General features: G+C 38.3%; 1 protein-coding gene across 1 annotated transcript in view; it reads left to right on the plus strand.

The window, feature by feature from the left end:
• Nucleotides 1–18,520, plus strand: part of NALCN (sodium leak channel, non-selective) — a 273,012-nt gene that overhangs the window by 244,525 nt on the left and 9,967 nt on the right. The window contains exons 29-40 of the mRNA XM_081127411.1: nucleotides 1,509–1,629; nucleotides 1,725–1,823; nucleotides 7,178–7,271; nucleotides 7,780–7,886; nucleotides 8,095–8,169; nucleotides 8,900–9,019; nucleotides 11,441–11,509; nucleotides 12,456–12,604; nucleotides 13,473–13,566; nucleotides 15,167–15,299; nucleotides 15,977–16,092; nucleotides 18,027–18,184. Of these exons, the coding sequence (XP_080983537.1) occupies nucleotides 1,509–1,629; nucleotides 1,725–1,823; nucleotides 7,178–7,271; nucleotides 7,780–7,886; nucleotides 8,095–8,169; nucleotides 8,900–9,019; nucleotides 11,441–11,509; nucleotides 12,456–12,604; nucleotides 13,473–13,566; nucleotides 15,167–15,299; nucleotides 15,977–16,092; nucleotides 18,027–18,184 (1,335 nt within the window). The remainder of the gene's footprint in view (nucleotides 1–1,508; nucleotides 1,630–1,724; nucleotides 1,824–7,177; nucleotides 7,272–7,779; nucleotides 7,887–8,094; nucleotides 8,170–8,899; nucleotides 9,020–11,440; nucleotides 11,510–12,455; nucleotides 12,605–13,472; nucleotides 13,567–15,166; nucleotides 15,300–15,976; nucleotides 16,093–18,026; nucleotides 18,185–18,520) is intronic.

Consider the following 18,520-nt stretch of genomic DNA (forward strand, 5'->3'; position numbering starts at 1 on the left):
ATAAATTATGTCTGAGGTTTATTGAAGTACTCTGTGGTTGTAGGTAAAGTTTTAAACTTTCCAATTTTAGGTGTATGGACAAAGCATAAGCAAACATTTTATATGATTAAAGTTGAGAAGCACTTATTTTTTAAATGTGATATATGAAGTTCTTCCAACTATTTAAGTGTATGACCCTCTATTTTATTTTTCTTGGTTTAGCCTAAAAGTATATTTTTAACATACTGTACTTCTAAAGAATGTGAGACATTTCTACCAAATAGCCTTAAACCTTAGGAGCAAGTGAGTTTCACTTTTATGTTTTCTTATTAGATCTCCATCTCTTTAGTATTTTTTGAAAAGAACTTAGAAAGATACATCCCATGATTGATCTGTGGTTTAAAAAACATAAAAGGTGATAGAAAAATGCTAAACTCATTGCCCCCAAGTGAGTTACCTTTTATGAAGGTTACATTTTGATAAATGAGCTAGCAGGGGGGAAATATAAAATATAATTTAGATAAGCTTCAGTAGGCCTACTCTCTTCAATTATCCGGAGTTCAATTCTCTATCAAATTCGGGAAATGTAGTGATAGTCATGATTTCCTGTTTGTGGTTGCCTAAATCTTTTACTTACTTAAAATAGCCTCTAATAAAGGGAAAGAGAAAAAACATTTAAATCTTCTGTGAGCAACAAAAATGGTAGCTAAGACCCGTAATGACTAAGGAAATATAGTAGAAAAGATCACTTTTGTAACTTTGAAGGAAAAAAAGTGTAAACATGTCAGAAAAACAAGAAATAAGACATCTCCTCCCCCTGAAAAATGTCGTGGGGCCACAGTGTTTTAGAAATGGAGTGTGTGCTGTGGTATTCACAGCATGCTGTGTACTGGGGTCTTCAGAAAGTGTCCACTGAGAACACCCAGCATTCATGGATTAAAATCCAGCTGGGAGTGATCTGGAAACAAAGGCGATGAGCAAAAACGTCTTGTCATCTCGGTAACCTCTAAGTGAATCATTACTTTACAGCGCGATGTTCACAGGAGAACACAATGAAATAAAGTGGCCAACTTCTATTCTTTTTACATTTTCTGTACTAACACGGGGAATTGTAATTTATGTCCTCAGAAAGATTTTCAATTAAAAAACGATTTCAAAATTCATATGCAGACTCCAATGCCTCTTTGAGAAGCTCCTATACAGTTTCTAACTAGGTCATGTGTTCCAGTCCTCAGTATAATCAGGACAAGCCAGAGACGTTTGCAGATCCTCTGAAGCTAGAACTCCAGTTGTGTAGCATATTGTTGTCTTCAACTGAGAGCACCCCATCATTACCTAATAATTAATTACATAATTAATAATTTACAACACATTAATCCAGCATTATAATCAAGCAAAGGAATTCTATAGAGCCTACCTTCCAAGTGCTAAACACCAGCCTGCACCTAAGATTGGAAAGAGCTACAAATATTTGCCTTAGGGTGCTTCTTATCAGAATTTCACAGAACATTCCTCTTTCTGACTTTCAGGGCAAATCCTCGGAACTTTAATTTTGACAATGTCGGGAATGCTATGCTGGCATTGTTTGAAGTTCTCTCCTTGAAAGGCTGGGTGGAAGTGAGGGATGTTATCATTCATCGTGTGGGGCCGGTAAGCAAGCACAGGGAATCCTTTGAACACAGTCCTTTCAACAGCTGCTTTCACTTGCTTTGATGAATAACTGACCATATTTTTCATTTATACAGATGCATGGAATCTATATTCATGTTTTTGTATTCCTGGGTTGCATGATTGGACTGACCCTTTTTGTTGGAGTCGTTATTGCTAATTTCAATGAAAACAAGGTAAGAATTCTTGGTTTGCGTGCCACAGAGTTCATTCTTTTCCAGGCACTCATTTTAAGCTCTCTTTCGCGCACATGGCATATTGCATTAAACTGTAATGTGACTGGTGTAAATAACCTCTGTATCTATTTCACAAGCTACCTCACTGCTACTTTGCAGGCACATTATTTAAGAGCGCAGTTTTCTTGCTAAATTTCCTTCTTTGGGGACAGCGTCATTCATCCCCAACAACTGAAAGGCTCCTCTCCTATTGTTCAAATGAAAGGACGTGTGCAACAAGTTATTCAAGTACAATAGCTGAAGCTCAGGCAGTGACTGCAGGTAATACTGCTCTCACTAAACGTAAATTGGATGCTTCTTTGTCATTCAGTAAGTGAATTCAGTATTTAATGGGATGGGGAGGAGAGTAGAGTAGACATCTTAAAATCCTAATTCACAGGATAAAAAGATTTTCTAATTTCATGTAAAACTTTTCATGCTTTATGAATTCGGGAAGTGACTGAATTCCTAAAAGCTCGAATGATCAGTACAAGAGCTCACAGATGGAAAAAGAGCTAGTGGAGTTTCCAGCCAAAAACAGATGAGTGTGCAGGGGCACATTCTATGTGGTTCTTCTGGACATGGCTGACAGGGTCAGTCTTCTGAAGTCATAGTAATTGAGACCCATAGTTTCTGAGCACTTCCCATTCACTAAGGTTTCGATGTGCCACTGATTCTCACAACTCGGAAATGCACAGTTGAAGAGAGGACAGCTTACAGAGGTAAAATAAGGAGTAGAAAACGGGGCCAGAATTCGGAAGCGGTGCCTATTACTGCAAGAGTCGGTGATTCTTCCAATTCACGTGCATGAAAATGTCGACTAAATGAAAAGCTAGATGTCGCTGCAAAGCTCCGTGCTGTGCCACGGTATCCGCAGCGAGGACTGATCCTCACGGGCTCACATCAGAGCTCTGGTTTGTGCAGCTACACGCGGAACTGTGTCATTCACGGTCCCCCAGGCTCCACGTGTGTGATGCCAGTTACTCAGTCAATTGGCGCCTTTGATGTGTGCGGAATGAGGATGTCATTTCGTTCAGACTTTCAAAGAGTGCAACTTAAAAATTCCTCCCTTTGGGCCCCAACACTACTCTAACTCACAGAAACGTGGGGTTTTAGAGTAAGAAAGGAGGGTAGAGAGCATAACGCCCAGCCTCCCTATTTAACACATTCATAAATGAGTTTCTTTACGCCCTACAGTGTGTTCAATTTAATACCAAGCAGAAAGGGGAAGATGGATCTTTTCAGATGCCTTTGAGCCACGTAATTGGAGCAGACACTGGGAATTCTGGAATAGGAGCAGAAGCTAATCTGTCAATTAAAACAGTTTAAGCTCTTCTTGCTCAGAACACCATACAAGGCCCTCTGATCAGACACCTGATTGCAGAAGAATTAGGTCCTATGGCAACTCACAATTCAGCAATATAAATGAAACGACATAAAAAGCTGAGTAACTGGAAACAATGTAGTTCTCGAACTCAGAGAATGTCTGAAGCAAGCAGAATGACAGGTCTACTTCCAGCATTAGTTGTATTTCTATTCTGAAGGAGGAAAGGAAGGTCTTTGCCTGAGAAAGGGGAGCATGTGCAGAAGCTCAAATGGGTGCTTAGAGAAAGAGGAAAAGGAGAGGAAATCATATTACCAGATGTTACAAACTTGATTAGTTAACAGGAGATAGCAATTTCTGAGTTACAGATTTCTAAATTATGTGAACTTTTTAGAAAATGTTTTTTGCTACAAGTTTTTTTGATGGTAGCGGTTGAGCTGCTTTGTACCAGCATTTATTCATTTGTTGTTCAATCATTCAACAGGTTTTTTTGAGCACTTACTAGATGCCAGACACTGCTCTTGACCCTGATGACATAACAAGCTAAACACATAAACACTAAACACATGAAGATTTCTGCCCCCATGGAGCTCACATTCTAATGGTCATACCTGAAAGTATATAAATAGATTTCCAAATGTATAGGCCATAGAGGGATATAAAGATATGGGACCAAGACAAGCAGCTCAGAGGGTCGGAGTGTTGTCCCGTACACCAAAAGGTGGCGGGTTCAATTCCCAGTCAGGCCGCGTACGTAGGTTGTGGGTTAAGGAGGCAACCAATCGATGCTTCCCTCTTTCTCTCCCTTCCTCCCTCTATAAAATTAATAGAAACATATCCTCAGGTGAGGATTAAAAAAAAAAGATGGGAAATAAGGTAAGCTTTGAAGACAAAGTTTTCACAATTCAGAATCATGCAATATTATGTCTGCCCTAGAAAATGAAACTTTTTAGAAAATAAAAAGTCCAAAGTCTATACCAGTAATATATATATTTTAAATTTCCCTAGTATAAGACAATGTGTTTGATTAAGACACTTAATTTAATAATAATACATTTTCGGAGGTTTTCGTACATTAATGATCAGATGATATCACCATGCTTATTCTTCTTTGGATCACTTCAGGGTTCAGCTTTCCAAAATATCTTGCTTTGTATAATAAAGGAATAATATGAATGTGTATAGCACCTAGAGAATAAGAATTGGTTTGCGGTTAATGAGAAAAGTTGTTTAGCAATATAACTATCAGAAAAAATAATTTAAAACAAATATTATTATTAGGGATAAGCAGTGTAATTAAATAATTGCAAAAGAAACTAAATCCCTAGAAAAAAAAGAAAATTCTTGAACCTTAGAATGTATGAAATACAAATTAAGTAAATTATTTTAAAAAGCTAGAAAATCCAAAATTATGGTGAAATATATTAACATATTTCTCTGATAAACTCACAAATCAGATGGGGGAAAAGTGACAGAACATATGAAATTTGATACAATAAAATCATTTCACCTACTGGACAATATAAAGAACCCTGACCCCCACAATTTTCAAATACAAAATGTATCCTCTACAAAGTCATAAAATAATAATTGTAAAAAAAATTAATAACATATAGAACAGATTCTCTACCATAAAAAAATAGATAGCAAAAAATACCTCAGAATTTGGAAATATTAAGACAATGTTCTAAATAATTTATGAATTGCAGAAGAAATCAGAATAGAAGAAAGAATAAAATAAATTTTTAAAAGTAGGTTTACAGTTGTTTATTTGGAAAATATATAATACAAGAATAAATAATAATACAAGAATAAAAAAGAAAATCACAAAATATGTAGGTAAATCATTTATTAAAAATCATACATAACACTCGCAAGATATAGATAAATCAGTAGAGGGAAATTTGTAGCTTAAAGTGTATATATTAGAGAAAAATTAAAGATTAATTAGTAATATGTCAAATATCAAAATCAGGAAGTTATAATAAAAAAAAACAGTAAAATAGAAGAAGGGAGTAATACAGATATAGAAAACTAACTATAGAAAGGCTCATGAATGACAAAAACAGATTCTTTAAAAAAATTAAATTGATAAATCTTTTGCAAGGTTGAGCATCAACAAAAATGTGGAAAAGGAAACTAAAGAAGCTTATAGTAAGTAAACTACGCCAGTATTGTTCCGGGAATAGAAAGTTAGACTTACAGAACAGAAAACCCAGGAGGTACCCATATAAGTATAAAACAGAATTAGCACAACAAACCAGCAGAGATGAGACCATCAACAAGTGAAGCTGGAATAATTGTCTAGATAAAGAAAATAAACTGTTATCTCTACCTCATAGCCTACTCAAAAATTAATTCCAGATGAATGAATGATCTTACTGTGAATAGCAACAAATATAAACCATTTTTAAACCATGTAGAGTTTATTTTTGACCTGGAGTAGTTGTGGATTTTTTTACATTAACCACAAAGTGAAATTCATAAAGAAAAAAATGTATAACTTAGATTACATTAAAATGAAAAGTTGTTGAATGATTAATGACACATTTTATCTGAACGATAAAAACTTAAAAAAAAACAAGCTAAGACTAAGAGAAAGTATTTACAACTCAAATAACTGCAAAAATTAGTATCCTGAATATATTGAGAATGTCTACAAAACATCAAAAAGTAAATATTCAAATACAAAAATGAGCAAAGAATACGAACAGGCAATTCACAAAAGAAGATATAGAAATCACTACTTATACACATAAAAAATGCTTCATCTCATTAATATTAAAACTAATGCATTTCACATACATCAAGTGGCCAAATTAAAATACCTAATAATGTCAAGCATCAACAAGAATATAAGAAAATGGGAACACTTGGAGATTGCTAGTGGCAAATTTTCTTGCTTATTCCTCTTTGGACAGCAATTTGGCAGTACCTGGTAAATGTAAAGGAACATAAACTCCTAGATCCCAGCAATTCCTTTCCTAGAGATTTACCACAGAGGAAGGCTCATAGGTGTTTTTCATGAAACAGTATATATGTGTCTATTGCAGCACTGTTTATAGTCCGTAAACCTAAATGAGTAATTTCTGATATATTTGTACAATAGCATACTCTATGAGCAGTTAAAATAAACCAATTAGATCTAGTACCTAGTTGTATGAAAAAGTGTTCAGTGAAGTAAAAACAAACTTCATAAATAAGCACATATTGGATACCATTTATATAAATTTTTAAAATTCAAAATAAATATATTTTTACATATTGAGACATACATAGTGAGGAGGATATTCTCCTGAAGGATGGTCCTGAGCTCTGGAGAGAGAAAAAGAATGGGTGTGTGTGTTTTTCCTAGTTTCTTAAATTATACTTCTGCTTTTATAATGTAGTGTAATAAAATGTAACATATTTATGTGCATTTTAATGAAGTCCTCTATTATACAATAAAGAATATCTGATCTCATTTATTCAGTTGTCACAGCAGTAACTTCTTAAAGATCCAAATTCTATGGCATAATACCACTTAAAAATGGTTTTGCAATTACACGTATCAGAATGATTTTGAAAAACATGTTTAAAGACAAAATACTCTTACCCAGAAGCAGCAGCATTGGCAAGCTATAATTTTGCTGCAGCATTTTCTGCTATGAAATAAAAGGAAACTAATCACTATTAAAGTGAGGATCCCTTTTTGAAAAGTTAATCATGTAGAAAACCTTCTTTAGATTTTCCCAAACCTGGGAAATGTTCAAAGATGCCAATTGAAGGCTGCTGAGTCTGCTTCGAAGACCCGTGGCCATCCGTTTTGGAAGTCCTCTCAGGACCAAGTTTGAGAATTCTGACCCTGTTTATCAAACCACCGTAGGATTTGAAGAACATCTTTATTTTAAACCCCCAAATTAGTTGTATTTGTATCACCACCCCATGTGCAATGTCCTTGGTGTGGAGTACATGACAAAAGGCCTTTTTCTGCTTTCCTTTGTTTATTAAGGGGACGGCTCTGCTGACTGTAGATCAGAGAAGATGGGAAGATCTGAAGAGCCGACTGAAGATAGCACAACCTCTTCATCTCCCACCTCGCCCGGGTATCAAAGATGCTCTGATTTTATTCATGTTGGGCACTAGTGTTCATGATTCCCCAGGAGTCTAAGATTTCAATTAAAATAATAATCGTGAGGCCACTAGGCAATTGTGCATAAGTTAATATAGAAACAGGCTCCAAACTACAGATCTCACCATAGGCTATTAAAATCAGCCACCCAAAGGCTGTGCTTCAGTGCTCTCAGGATAAGCCTTAATGAAAAAATGAATTTTTAAATAAAATATTTGTGCTTGCCTTTTCAACACATGAGTGAAATATATTAAACTGACAGAAATTGAATGATGCGGCTCCCCTCCCAATACGGACGGCGTCATGCACCGTGGTTTTAAATATTCAGAGCCAGCTATTCCTGCAAAACACTACACAATAGATTGAGCTGTGGGGGTGGGGAAATGTAATGGGTTTTATGATGAGCATTAAAGAAAGTGAAACACAGGAAAGTAAATGTGACCTAGGTCTAAAACGCTCTTGCCTAAACCTTTCTTTCCCAGATAATGATGGTTTTAGAGCCAAGATGTATGACATAACCCAGCATCCATTTTTTAAGAGGACAATTGCTTTACTTGTCCTGGCCCAGTCGGTGCTGCTCTCTGTCAAGGTACTTTGTTTTACCCTTAGACTCTGGGAATGAATTTCTTATTTGTGGGTGCATCCAAGAATACCGTAAGTGCTGTATCTACTACAATCTGCGTTTTTTAGTATAAGATTTTTTAATTCACAGTTGTGTTCAAATGGGAGCAAAAGGTGGGGGGGAGGGTTGTGCCCGATGGATGTGGGCAAAGACAGGTGCGCTTTTTCCTTTACAGTGGGACGTCGAGGACCCAGTGACTGTTCCTTTGGCAACAATGTCAGTTGTTTTCACCTTCATCTTTGTTCTCGAGGTACTGTAATGAGTCAGTGGGCTTATAGGTGGGGGAGGGGATAGTGCACATTTTAAAGTAAAATAGTGTCCTCCTTTGATGGCACTTATTTCAGCTCTGTGTCCTATTGCTTTTGAAGTCTTTTTTTTTTGAAGGGGGTAGTGTGCTCTTAGGGTATTTCCTTTTGAAGCTCTTCTGCTTAAATTGAACAAAGACTTCACTTTATATTTCAGATTTTTCTAACCACAGGAATAGCAAACTGCAGTTAATTGCGGTATCAAGATGATGGCCTGTCTAGTTATCTGAGTTCAAATATTAGAGCCAACTGCACAAACCACTGTAATTCAAGGACTCAAATTGCAATGTGGTGGCAAAGGGAGTTGATCCTGACAAGATTATTTTAATATATGGCCCATGTCATATTACTTTCCAGGGATATTCTTCTTCTTCCAGCAATCTCTTTGAAATACAAGCAGATTCTTATTTCACCCTGTACTGGTTGATGTCTCCAAAAATCTATGGTCTTTTATTTGAGGAAGAAAAATATCCTGCCATCAAACTGGTCATAAAACAAGGAGAAATGAGTGTCGAGAATATACATGTGTTACCTACTCAGCTTTTTTATATATGTGATATATTCTTCTCTTTGGTCGCTACAGCCTTCAAAAAAAAATAATGTGACTCAAGTTAATACCTTTAAATATGTCCTGAACACTCAGTCTTGATTTACTCTCTTCATTGTTTTTCCTAGGTTACAATGAAGATCATAGCAATGTCACCTGCAGGCTTCTGGCAAAGCAGAAGAAATCGGTATGACCTGCTGGTGACGTCACTTGGCGTTGTCTGGGTAGTACTTCACTTTGCCCTCCTGGTATGTGCATAATTGTTCATTTTAGTTGATAATTTCATGGGTGTTCTTGACTATGATCTTGAGACCTACTGTCCAATAAAAGTAAAATGGGGCCACAGATATAATTTTAAATTTTATAGGAACCACATTTAAAATATAGAAAAGAAACAAATAACATAAGTTTAATCAGATATTTTAAACCTACCATATCCCAAATACAGGGTGGGGCAAAAGTAGGTTTTCAGTTGTTTGTATGGAAAATAATAAGTAATAATACAAGAATAAAGTGTGCTTTGCCTACTCACAACTGTAAACCTAATTTTGCCCTACCCTGTATTATCATTTCAACATGTCAACAATTTAAACCTGCTTTCTTTTATACTAAATCTTTGATTGAACATGTATTTTACATTTACAGTGCTCAATAATAGCATGGGGCCGTGGTTACCATGTTGGATACCACTACGTCCTAGTCCAGGGTCCACCATTTTTCAGCCTTGATCAAGTTATTTGTCTTCAGTGACCTTTTGTTTCCTGCTCTGATCTGGGAATATAATTTCATAATCTACATGTTCCATATGAGCACTATGAAGATCAAGAATGTAAAGTTTTTCTAACTGTAAAGATTAAACCAATCCATAACACATTGTTATTAATACCTTCTTTTTTTGTTAATCTTCCTTGATCCCACCCAAAAGTAACAGTATCAGTTTCCCCTGCTCTCTTCTATTAATTCTGTTATGCTCTAGAAAAGACCCATGGCACACAGAACCCATTTCCACATCATAAAGGCCTTGCTTTAGTATGAAATTGCTGTACTCAGGAAGATACTGAGTGTTCTTTTTAAGACAATTGTCACCTTCAGCGTCATGGGGCTGTGCCAAGCCCCGGTGGGCTCTCAGTCATCCTGATTCATTTCCTCAAATAATAAATGGTTTTGAGCCACTGTGCTAAGAATTGAGAAGAATGTAATGAGTAAAGGAAAGACAGCCACTGCTCTCATGAACCACACAGCCTGGGAAGCGAGGTAGGTATTCACTGAATGCTTCCAAGTCAGTGAGAATTACAGCTATGGTGAGGGAGATGGAGGAGCACACGTTGCTGTCATGACATAATAGTGCAGGATGGCTTTATCAGGGAGGCCCTGGAAGGCATCCTGAGGGAGTGGCAATTAGGTTCTGTCTATAGAATGGGGAAACAATATTTCAGGGTTTTCTAGGATGGAGGGGTGCAGGAGAATAGATAGTGTGACTGGAGTAGGAGCAGGGGAAACAAGGTACAAGATCCGGGTGGGTAAGGAGTCAGACCTCTCAGGATCTTACAGTCCAGGTGAAAGATTTTGGTCATCACCCTAGAAGCTGTTGGGTGCTATCCCTTCCAGAATGTAAAGCAAGAAGGTATCTACAGTAGGTTTGGAGCTAACATGGAGAGAAGGAGCAGCAAGGCCCATGTTTTTATATTTCTCCAAAATGCAATTAAAAGCTACTTGGTCCGAGCAGAAGAGTAAACTTCCTAATTTTGTATGTCCCCAGAGAGGAGATCTCACACCAAAAGACCAGCTTGCTTTTTCTGCCTCACTGCTTCTGTTCTTCTCCAAGAACCTCTGGTCCTGGAAGCAGGCTCATCTTCCACTCTGTTTTGCAGCGTACTGTTGCGAAGGAAGACACAGTCTTTGTTTCCATCCAAAGATGATTCTGTGCAGACACATTCATGTTCTTGCACTTCACCAAAGATCTCACTGGACCCCCTTCTCAGGCGCCCATCTGTGACTATTGTCATTTGCCTAGGCAAGGGTCCTGGATAAAAATCACGTCTTGGCATCAGCTTAATGCCACAGTTATCATCGCAGTTATCATCTGTGGGATCTTTGTTTCTCAGATTAAGGTTTCTTAGTCAGAAAGCGCACCAAGTCATCTCTTGCTACTGATCACATACTGAGTGTGATTCTGAGCAGGGAGAACATCTCTAAAATCATCTTAGACTAATGGGCATGTGTCTAGCTAGTCTCCAGAGGTCTCCAGAGGTCTTCAGAGAGAAGGAATCTCCAGCAATCTTTTCTAACACCCAAGTGCCCTCTACCAGGATTCCTGTATCTCCGGTCTCACTTGACTCCCTTGCATTGCATTGTTATCGTCAGTTGTTCTTGCTCCTCAAAGAAGCTGGTCGTTATTTTATGTAAAAATAAGTTTAAAATACAGAATTCAGCTGAGCAAAGCAGAGACCAAAATTTCACTTAAGATTTAATTTTACAGCTAATATTTATTCATGAATTTTGGCAGTGACCTTTTCAGCACCTTTTTTAGATAAATTTCTTAGAGGACTTTTTACATTTTATTAAACTAATTATTCAGTAGGCTTCACAGAAGACTCAAAATGAAAAATGGAACTGTAACAAGATCTTCTGTGCAAATTATGAGAGGCTCTCTTCTGTTTGAATTTCAGAATGCATATACCTACATGATGGGCGCCTGCGTGATTGTCTTTAGGTTTTTCTCCATCTGTGGAAAGCATGTAAGTATGTTGTGAGGAATAGTGTCAGAGGTTGCATACGCAGTGAAGAGAGGAGCGCTGACTAACTTCGGCTGCCCTCTGGTCGTTGTACTGTAGTTAACAAATTGCTAGACATCATAAGTCCAAATGAGTAAATTTTAAATATTAAAATGAGTCAGTAGCTTAGTTATCTTGTAATATGTTTCCTGACATTTCTGTTTTTATTTATTCTTCATATTTGCTAAGTAAACTCAATCATCAACTACAGGTAGATGTATCAGGCATGAAAGCAAAAACCAGTGAGCTTTCTTAATACTTCTCTATTTTGTTTTTATTTTTAATAGTTATTTTACTGCAAAGGACAAAAATCCTTAATGAATATTTATAATTGTATGATTCCATATTTCTTGATATTCTTTATTAATATTCATATATACATCCCACATATTTTTCATTTTTTAAAGTACTGTTGCCTTTTTTGATACAGACTTTATGTCAGATGCACTCCATACATCCACATAAGCAACACACTTAATATTTAATGGTATTTAGTATTTTATCATTGTTTAGGTGTTTTTTTTTTTAATGAACATCTTTTGGTGGAAGAATCCTGAGTCTACTTGTTACATCCCAAAAGTGTATAGCCCTTATCATAGAGAACTAAAAAGCAAGAGAAGAGAAAATGGAAGACCAAAAACCTAGGGTGGAGCTTTTATTAATTTGGCTGAAAAAGCTGAACAGTTTGAAATACAAGTAGAATTTCTCTCTGTCTAAGGGTTTCTGATCAATATTCAGAGTTAATAGCCAATAAGAAGCAATTTTCAAATGATATCCTGAGGATCACTCTTGTGCCAACATGCTTAAATGCTATTTACTTCCCATGTTCTCCAGGGCTTAATGAATTGAATATTCATATTTTCTCTTTGTCTCTCTCTCCACCTTTCTCTCCATCTCCATCTCCATAAAGGTAACACTAAAGATGCTGCTCCTGACGGTGGTCGTCAGCATGTATAAAAGCTTCTTTATCATCGTAGGAATGTTCCTGTTGCTGCTGTGTTATGCTTTTGCTGGAGTTGTTTTATTTGGTACAGTGAAGTATGGAGAGAACATTAACAGGTTGGTTTGCATCTTTCCATTCATTTATCAAGCAAACTTCTTTAGTAATGAAATCATGAATCAACACCTGAATGATATTTGTCTATTAAAGATGGAGGGGAAGGGAAAAGCAATCAGTTGGAAATTAAAACAAAATAAAAAAGACCAAATTTTGAATGGCATTTTTCTAATTGAAAACAGTGTACATGTTTACTTTTTAGACCTTAGAAAAATCAGGAATAAAGGGAAATAAAAAGAATCTGTAATTCCCTACCTTGTAGGAATAACCACTTCTGACATCCTGGTGAATTCTAGCACATTTTCTATCCGTGCACTGCCAAAAAATGATATATTATTTTTAATTAAATAATTTTGACATGACATTGGGTTTCTTCCTTTTTTTTTTTTTTTTTAGCAAAACTTGGGAAGTTAGAACCACCTCCAAATGGTTATTATGTATAAAAAGCATTTTCCACGGATTACCTTAAATTTTCTGGAAGCATCTTATAATTTAAAAAAGAAAAGTCCTTACACAACAAATTATATACAGATGTGTCTTGTTGCAGAGATGACTTCTTTGACACATGGCAGCTCCACCTTTTATGGCATAATCCACGTGAAAGAAGGAGTCACTTTATATTGTCAAAGTTTGCTCCCTCGGTCATTCAAGATGAATGGCAAGAAATTGGTAGCTCCATTCTGGGGTTGGGTTATTAAGACAGCTATACTTGGGAACAATCATAAATTACAAATAAGAGGGTATAACCTTTGGAAATGGTTACTTGGCCACCAAATTTGCTCCAAAATCCCCATGTTTCAGCGGTGGCAAACCTTACTGCTTCACAACAACTATATCACTCACATTCTGTTCTCTTTTCCCTTAAATTAGGCATGCAAACTTCTCTTCAGCTGGCAAAGCTATTACTGTACTGTTCCGAATTGTCACAGGTGAAGACTGGAACAAGATTATGCATGACTGTATGGTAAATATCTCTTCATCACTAGGAATGCCTCTGCTTAGAATCAGAGGAAACTCTTTGGCCGTGCAACATTGGCAGTAGGCTCCTTGCTAGCATCAAGACTTTGTGTACAAAACACATATTCTGGCCTTTGAGTCCATAAGATTGCATTCTTTTCTGTTACAGTGTATTGACATACAGGAAGAATATCCAGTGAACTCGACTTGAATTATTGTAGTTCCATTCAATAAATATGCATTATGTGGGCATTATTCTTTCCCTTCCACCTTTAACTTTTTGGCAGTCAAATACAAACAGGGGAATTCTGCTTCTTTAATTCAATTTATTCAACAGATATTCACTGATTCCCTGGTTTGTACTGAGCCATACACTGGGTGCCAGGTCTTTAGTGATTCCAAGGCATCCTCATGGAGCTTAGGTTAAGGGCTCTGACCTATCCTCCTTCTTCTCTAGGCTAATTCTTCATTATCCTTCAGGTATCACTTTAAACATCAGTTCCTTCAGGAATCCTGCCTTATGCTGAGACTACCAGTTATGTGTCTTCACAGCACTCTGTATTTCTTTTTTGTAGTGTGTGTCACAACTATAGTGAGTTATTGGCTTGATTAGTTTATTTCACCTCTTTCTCTCCAGATCAATGCTGTCCAAAAGAAACTTCTGCAATGATGGCCATCTGCACTGCCCAGTTCAGTAGCCACTACCCACATGTGGTTATTGAGCACTTAAAATGTGACCAGTGAAAATAAGGAATGGAATTTTAAATTGTATTTAATGTTAAAGAATATAAATTTAAATTTAAATAGCCACATGAAGTTAGTGGCTACCGTGTTGGACTGCACAGCTCTAGACTGTCAGCAACATGAAGGAGGGTCATGGTCTTTGTCTGGCTTACCAGTCTGTCCCCAATACTGGACATAGTAGGAACTCAAGAACTTTATACATGAATTAATGGGGACAAATCAAATATCATACTAGGCAGAATTAAGTATATTCAAAATAAAGAGCAAGCAGAATACCGTGGAACTATAGAAGAAAGAGCTAGTCCCTCTGGCTGAAAGAAACCAGGAGGTTTCTCAGACGTGTTGGCATTTTATTGAGCCAGAAATGTCATAACATCCCATAATGGTGCTCCAGGAATGAAGATCACCTCATTGTGGCTTCTCCTCGCACAATTTGAATGTGAAATTGCTGTGTATAACAAATCCTCCTAAAAATCTTATCCCATTATTTAAGTAAAAGAAAAAATTTTTGAAGGCCCTTTTGTTTGACGTTCTGCAGTTTGCATCCCAGTGACAAATTATCATCTGGGGCTAGTGCAGGTGGCAGAAGGAGCATCTCTTGAAGGAAACTGGTTCATTTTCATTATGCTTCTAAAATGGCAATGAACGTGGGATTCTACAAGATGAAAAGCACAGCATAAATGAAATATTCTTTTTATTTTTGCCACAATGTATCCAATGGATGCAGCTTTTGAGAGATTGCTTTGAAGTTAATTATATTTTACATGGGTCAGGAATATGTTCATTAACTACAGCTGGTTAACAAAAATTTGCTTTCTTCTCGCTGTCACTCTCTCCTCTCTCTCCCTCCCACTGCGCCACAGGTCCAACCACCCTTTTGTACCCCAGATGAATTTACATACTGGGCAACGGACTGTGGGAATTATGCCGGGGCACTTATGTATTTCTGTTCATTTTATGTCATCATTGCCTACATCATGCTAAATCTACTTGTAGGTAAGTGATGCTCATTGCATATTTTTTAATCTCTTTAAACTCAGGTACTTAGATAATTATGTATAATTTTCAAGTAATTATCCTGGATTGCTTGGGGTGGGTGTTTCATGGCATTAATTATAAATTGTTGCCTCTCCACCCAGAAGCTGAAAAGACTTTTGAAAGGCATGTAAATGACAACTGATTGCAATTTCAAGAGTTGCTCTACTTATTATGATTATTAATCTCAAAAGAGTTCTTCTCTTGGGTTGAGTTGAACAAATATCTGGGGTAGGGGGTTACCTTTACAGTCTCGAAATGTCACATTTATGTTTTTGAATCATGCATGTTGTTCACCCAGCTGTGAGGCCACCCAGAACACAATATGACCTTTAAAAACTGCCCTGGAACTCTCAACTGCAAGAGAAAGCCAGCTGGCGGAAACGTCTATATACACAGAATGTGTGTTTATGCTCATGACCCTCATGTTTTGGAAAGCCAGGAGCTAGAGAAATAGCGTAGTCCAAGTGTAAAACATGCCAACTTTGGAAACCATACTAAAAGCACTTTAAAAATTTGGCTTATCATGTAGCTGATAAAATTCATTATTTATAATAGATGTTTTACATTTTCTAAAAAATAACAGATTAGCATAATTGTCTAACTTCACCATTTTTTTTCTTTTCCCGTTCTTTTAGCCATAATCGTGGAGAATTTCTCCTTGTTTTATTCCACGGAGGAGGACCAGCTCTTAAGCTACAACGATCTTCGCCACTTTCAGATCATATGGAATATGGTGGATGACAAGCGAGAGGTAGGCGGGTGGGTTGCCCTTTCATGGCCCACCCAAACGAGACTTACTGCCCTATCTCAGGCTGGTTTTGTTACTGGCAATGGACATATATTGAATTTCGAATGGCCACTGGTGAATTGCAGAAAGCTGTCATTGACAATCCAACAGAAGAGGCTAGGAGGAGAGAGGGACAGAGTAGTTCCCCCTCATATGTCCTTTCCAAGCAAGAACGCCTCTCTTCTTTGGGCATTCAGGAGGCCGGCAAGAAAGCAAACCAAGGCAGCCCTGAAGAAGTCAGCCTTGGGCGTGGGGCAGGAAGAGGGGTGAAGTTCAGATTACCAAAGCGACGGTATAGTACAGATTCACGATCCCCTCAACCTCAAAGAGCAGTCCTGATTACAACTGCAAAGGAGTTATTTTAATTATTTTGGACTTAGTATTTGAGCGGTTTAACCGTGAAGCTTACCCGCGATCTACTAGAATTAGCCAAAGCAGCAGCAGCTTTCTCCATCCTAGCAGACAGTCAGAGTTCTAGGCACTGGAGATATACCAGCGAGCAAGATGGAAAGGTCTCCTGTTCCACTACAGGAGACAAAATTAAAGAGGAACAATAATTATTATTTCAAAAAGCTTTAAACACGTTGAAAAAGGTAATATGGCAAAGAGTGGTTGGAGTCAAGGGCAGACAACTTCAGCAGGGGCGGTCATGAAGATCTGTCTGGGGAGGTGCTATTTGACCCAGTATCTGAAAACTGAGGAAAGTTCAGCCATGAGAAGGTCTGGGGGGATGATCTGAAAATAGTTTCAGGAAGAGTTAATTGACTGAGGGCACAAAGACCCAGGGGCCAGGACAGGCTGAGTAAACAGAGTGTCCTGGCCTAGAGGTGGGGCCTGCACAACCATGCATGGCTTGCTCCACCCCCTTTGCCTACTCTTTCCTTGGTCCCCCCCACACACACTTCATCCAGGCACCACTTTCAGGGGGTTTTCCAGCTCTCACCTTAGCTGAGCCCACTTGATCTCCACGACTGCTGCCTACAGGAACCTGCTTTCCTCTCACATACACATGGACAACGGCACCACCACTCCTTTGCTAAGATGTTAGTAACTAACAGGAATTCATGGCTCACCAATGCCCCTGCCTCTTGCCCAATACTAATTTAAAGACACAGCCAGGCTGGCACCTAGGTTTTGTTGCCTGGAAGGGAGTGACAATGGAAGATTTTTCAGAGTCTGGAGCCACTCTGACCAGGTAGACAGCGGAAGTGGGAACCCAGTTCTCTCATATGTAACTGTTCTAATAATGTAGGAGAACTGAAAAGGAGTGATCATTCCACAGAACAACTTATAATAAACATTTAGAAGTTCCTACTATCTGGACTAAGTGAGAAGATGATCACATACAATTCGTGTTTCATTTTTTGTGCTAATGCACTCCTGGCCCCCTCAGCATGTGCGTTAGGGAAACACTCGAGCAGAGGCTGTCAGAGGAACGGCTGTGGAAGAGAAGCCCGGTCAGGCGAGTGCGGGGCCCACAGGCAGAGGGAGAGCTGCCCACCCTCCTTGGCTCTGAACACCGCGTGGCTGCAAAATCCCAGAGAACCAGAGACACGTGGGCAGAAACTGTGCTCAGCTTTTCTTTTCTTTTTTTTCATTTTATTTTTTTAAGTTTATTTTTTAATTACAGTGGACATACAGTATCATATTAGTTTCAGGTATACAACACAGTGATTGGACATTTATATACTTTACAAAGTGCTCAGCTTTTATCTCCTGCTCCTCTCAACGCACATACCCCCATGCAGCCTCCGCAGAGATGAATGGCTTCCTTGCCACCCAGTGCCTAACTTGCTGTCTTTTGAGAAATCGCTCCAGGTGGTTCGGTGTGAAAACAAGCCCCAAGCGAATCCTTCTGGCCTAGCGACGCTTCATCAGTTACTGTGCTCTGCCACCAGGGGGTGATCCCGACTTTCCGCGTGAAGTTCCTGCTGCGGCTGCTGCGGGGACGGCTGGAGGTGGACCTGGACAAAGACAAGCTTCTGTTTAAGCACATGTGCTATGAGATGGAGAGGCTGCACAACGGGGGCGATGTCACTTTCCACGACGTCCTAAGGTACGAGGGGGCGCTTCACAGCTCTGTGTCCCAGAGCTGAACGGAGTTCAGAGGCTGAAGCTGTGATCGTGGGAGGCCTGTGAAATACAATGAACATGTTCATAACCTGAAATGCCACATCCGCTGTGGTTGTAAGGCAGGGTCACACTTATCAGCCTCGAAGCGGCCTTTCTCACTGAACGCGACTGGTCATGTGCAAGTGAATACCTCACATGGGAATTTGAGAAAATACCAGAACAGGAAGGATCTGGGGGAGCTCTCTCAAGGTCTCGATTTTACCTCCCTCTATTCACTTCTTCCAGGAACAAGCAAAAAGGCAGAAAAAGATGGGGCAGG

The sequence above is a fragment of the Miniopterus schreibersii genome (genome assembly GCF_964146895.1).
Source record: "Miniopterus schreibersii genome assembly, chromosome: 2".
NCBI classification, from domain to species: domain Eukaryota; kingdom Metazoa; phylum Chordata; class Mammalia; order Chiroptera; family Miniopteridae; genus Miniopterus; species Miniopterus schreibersii.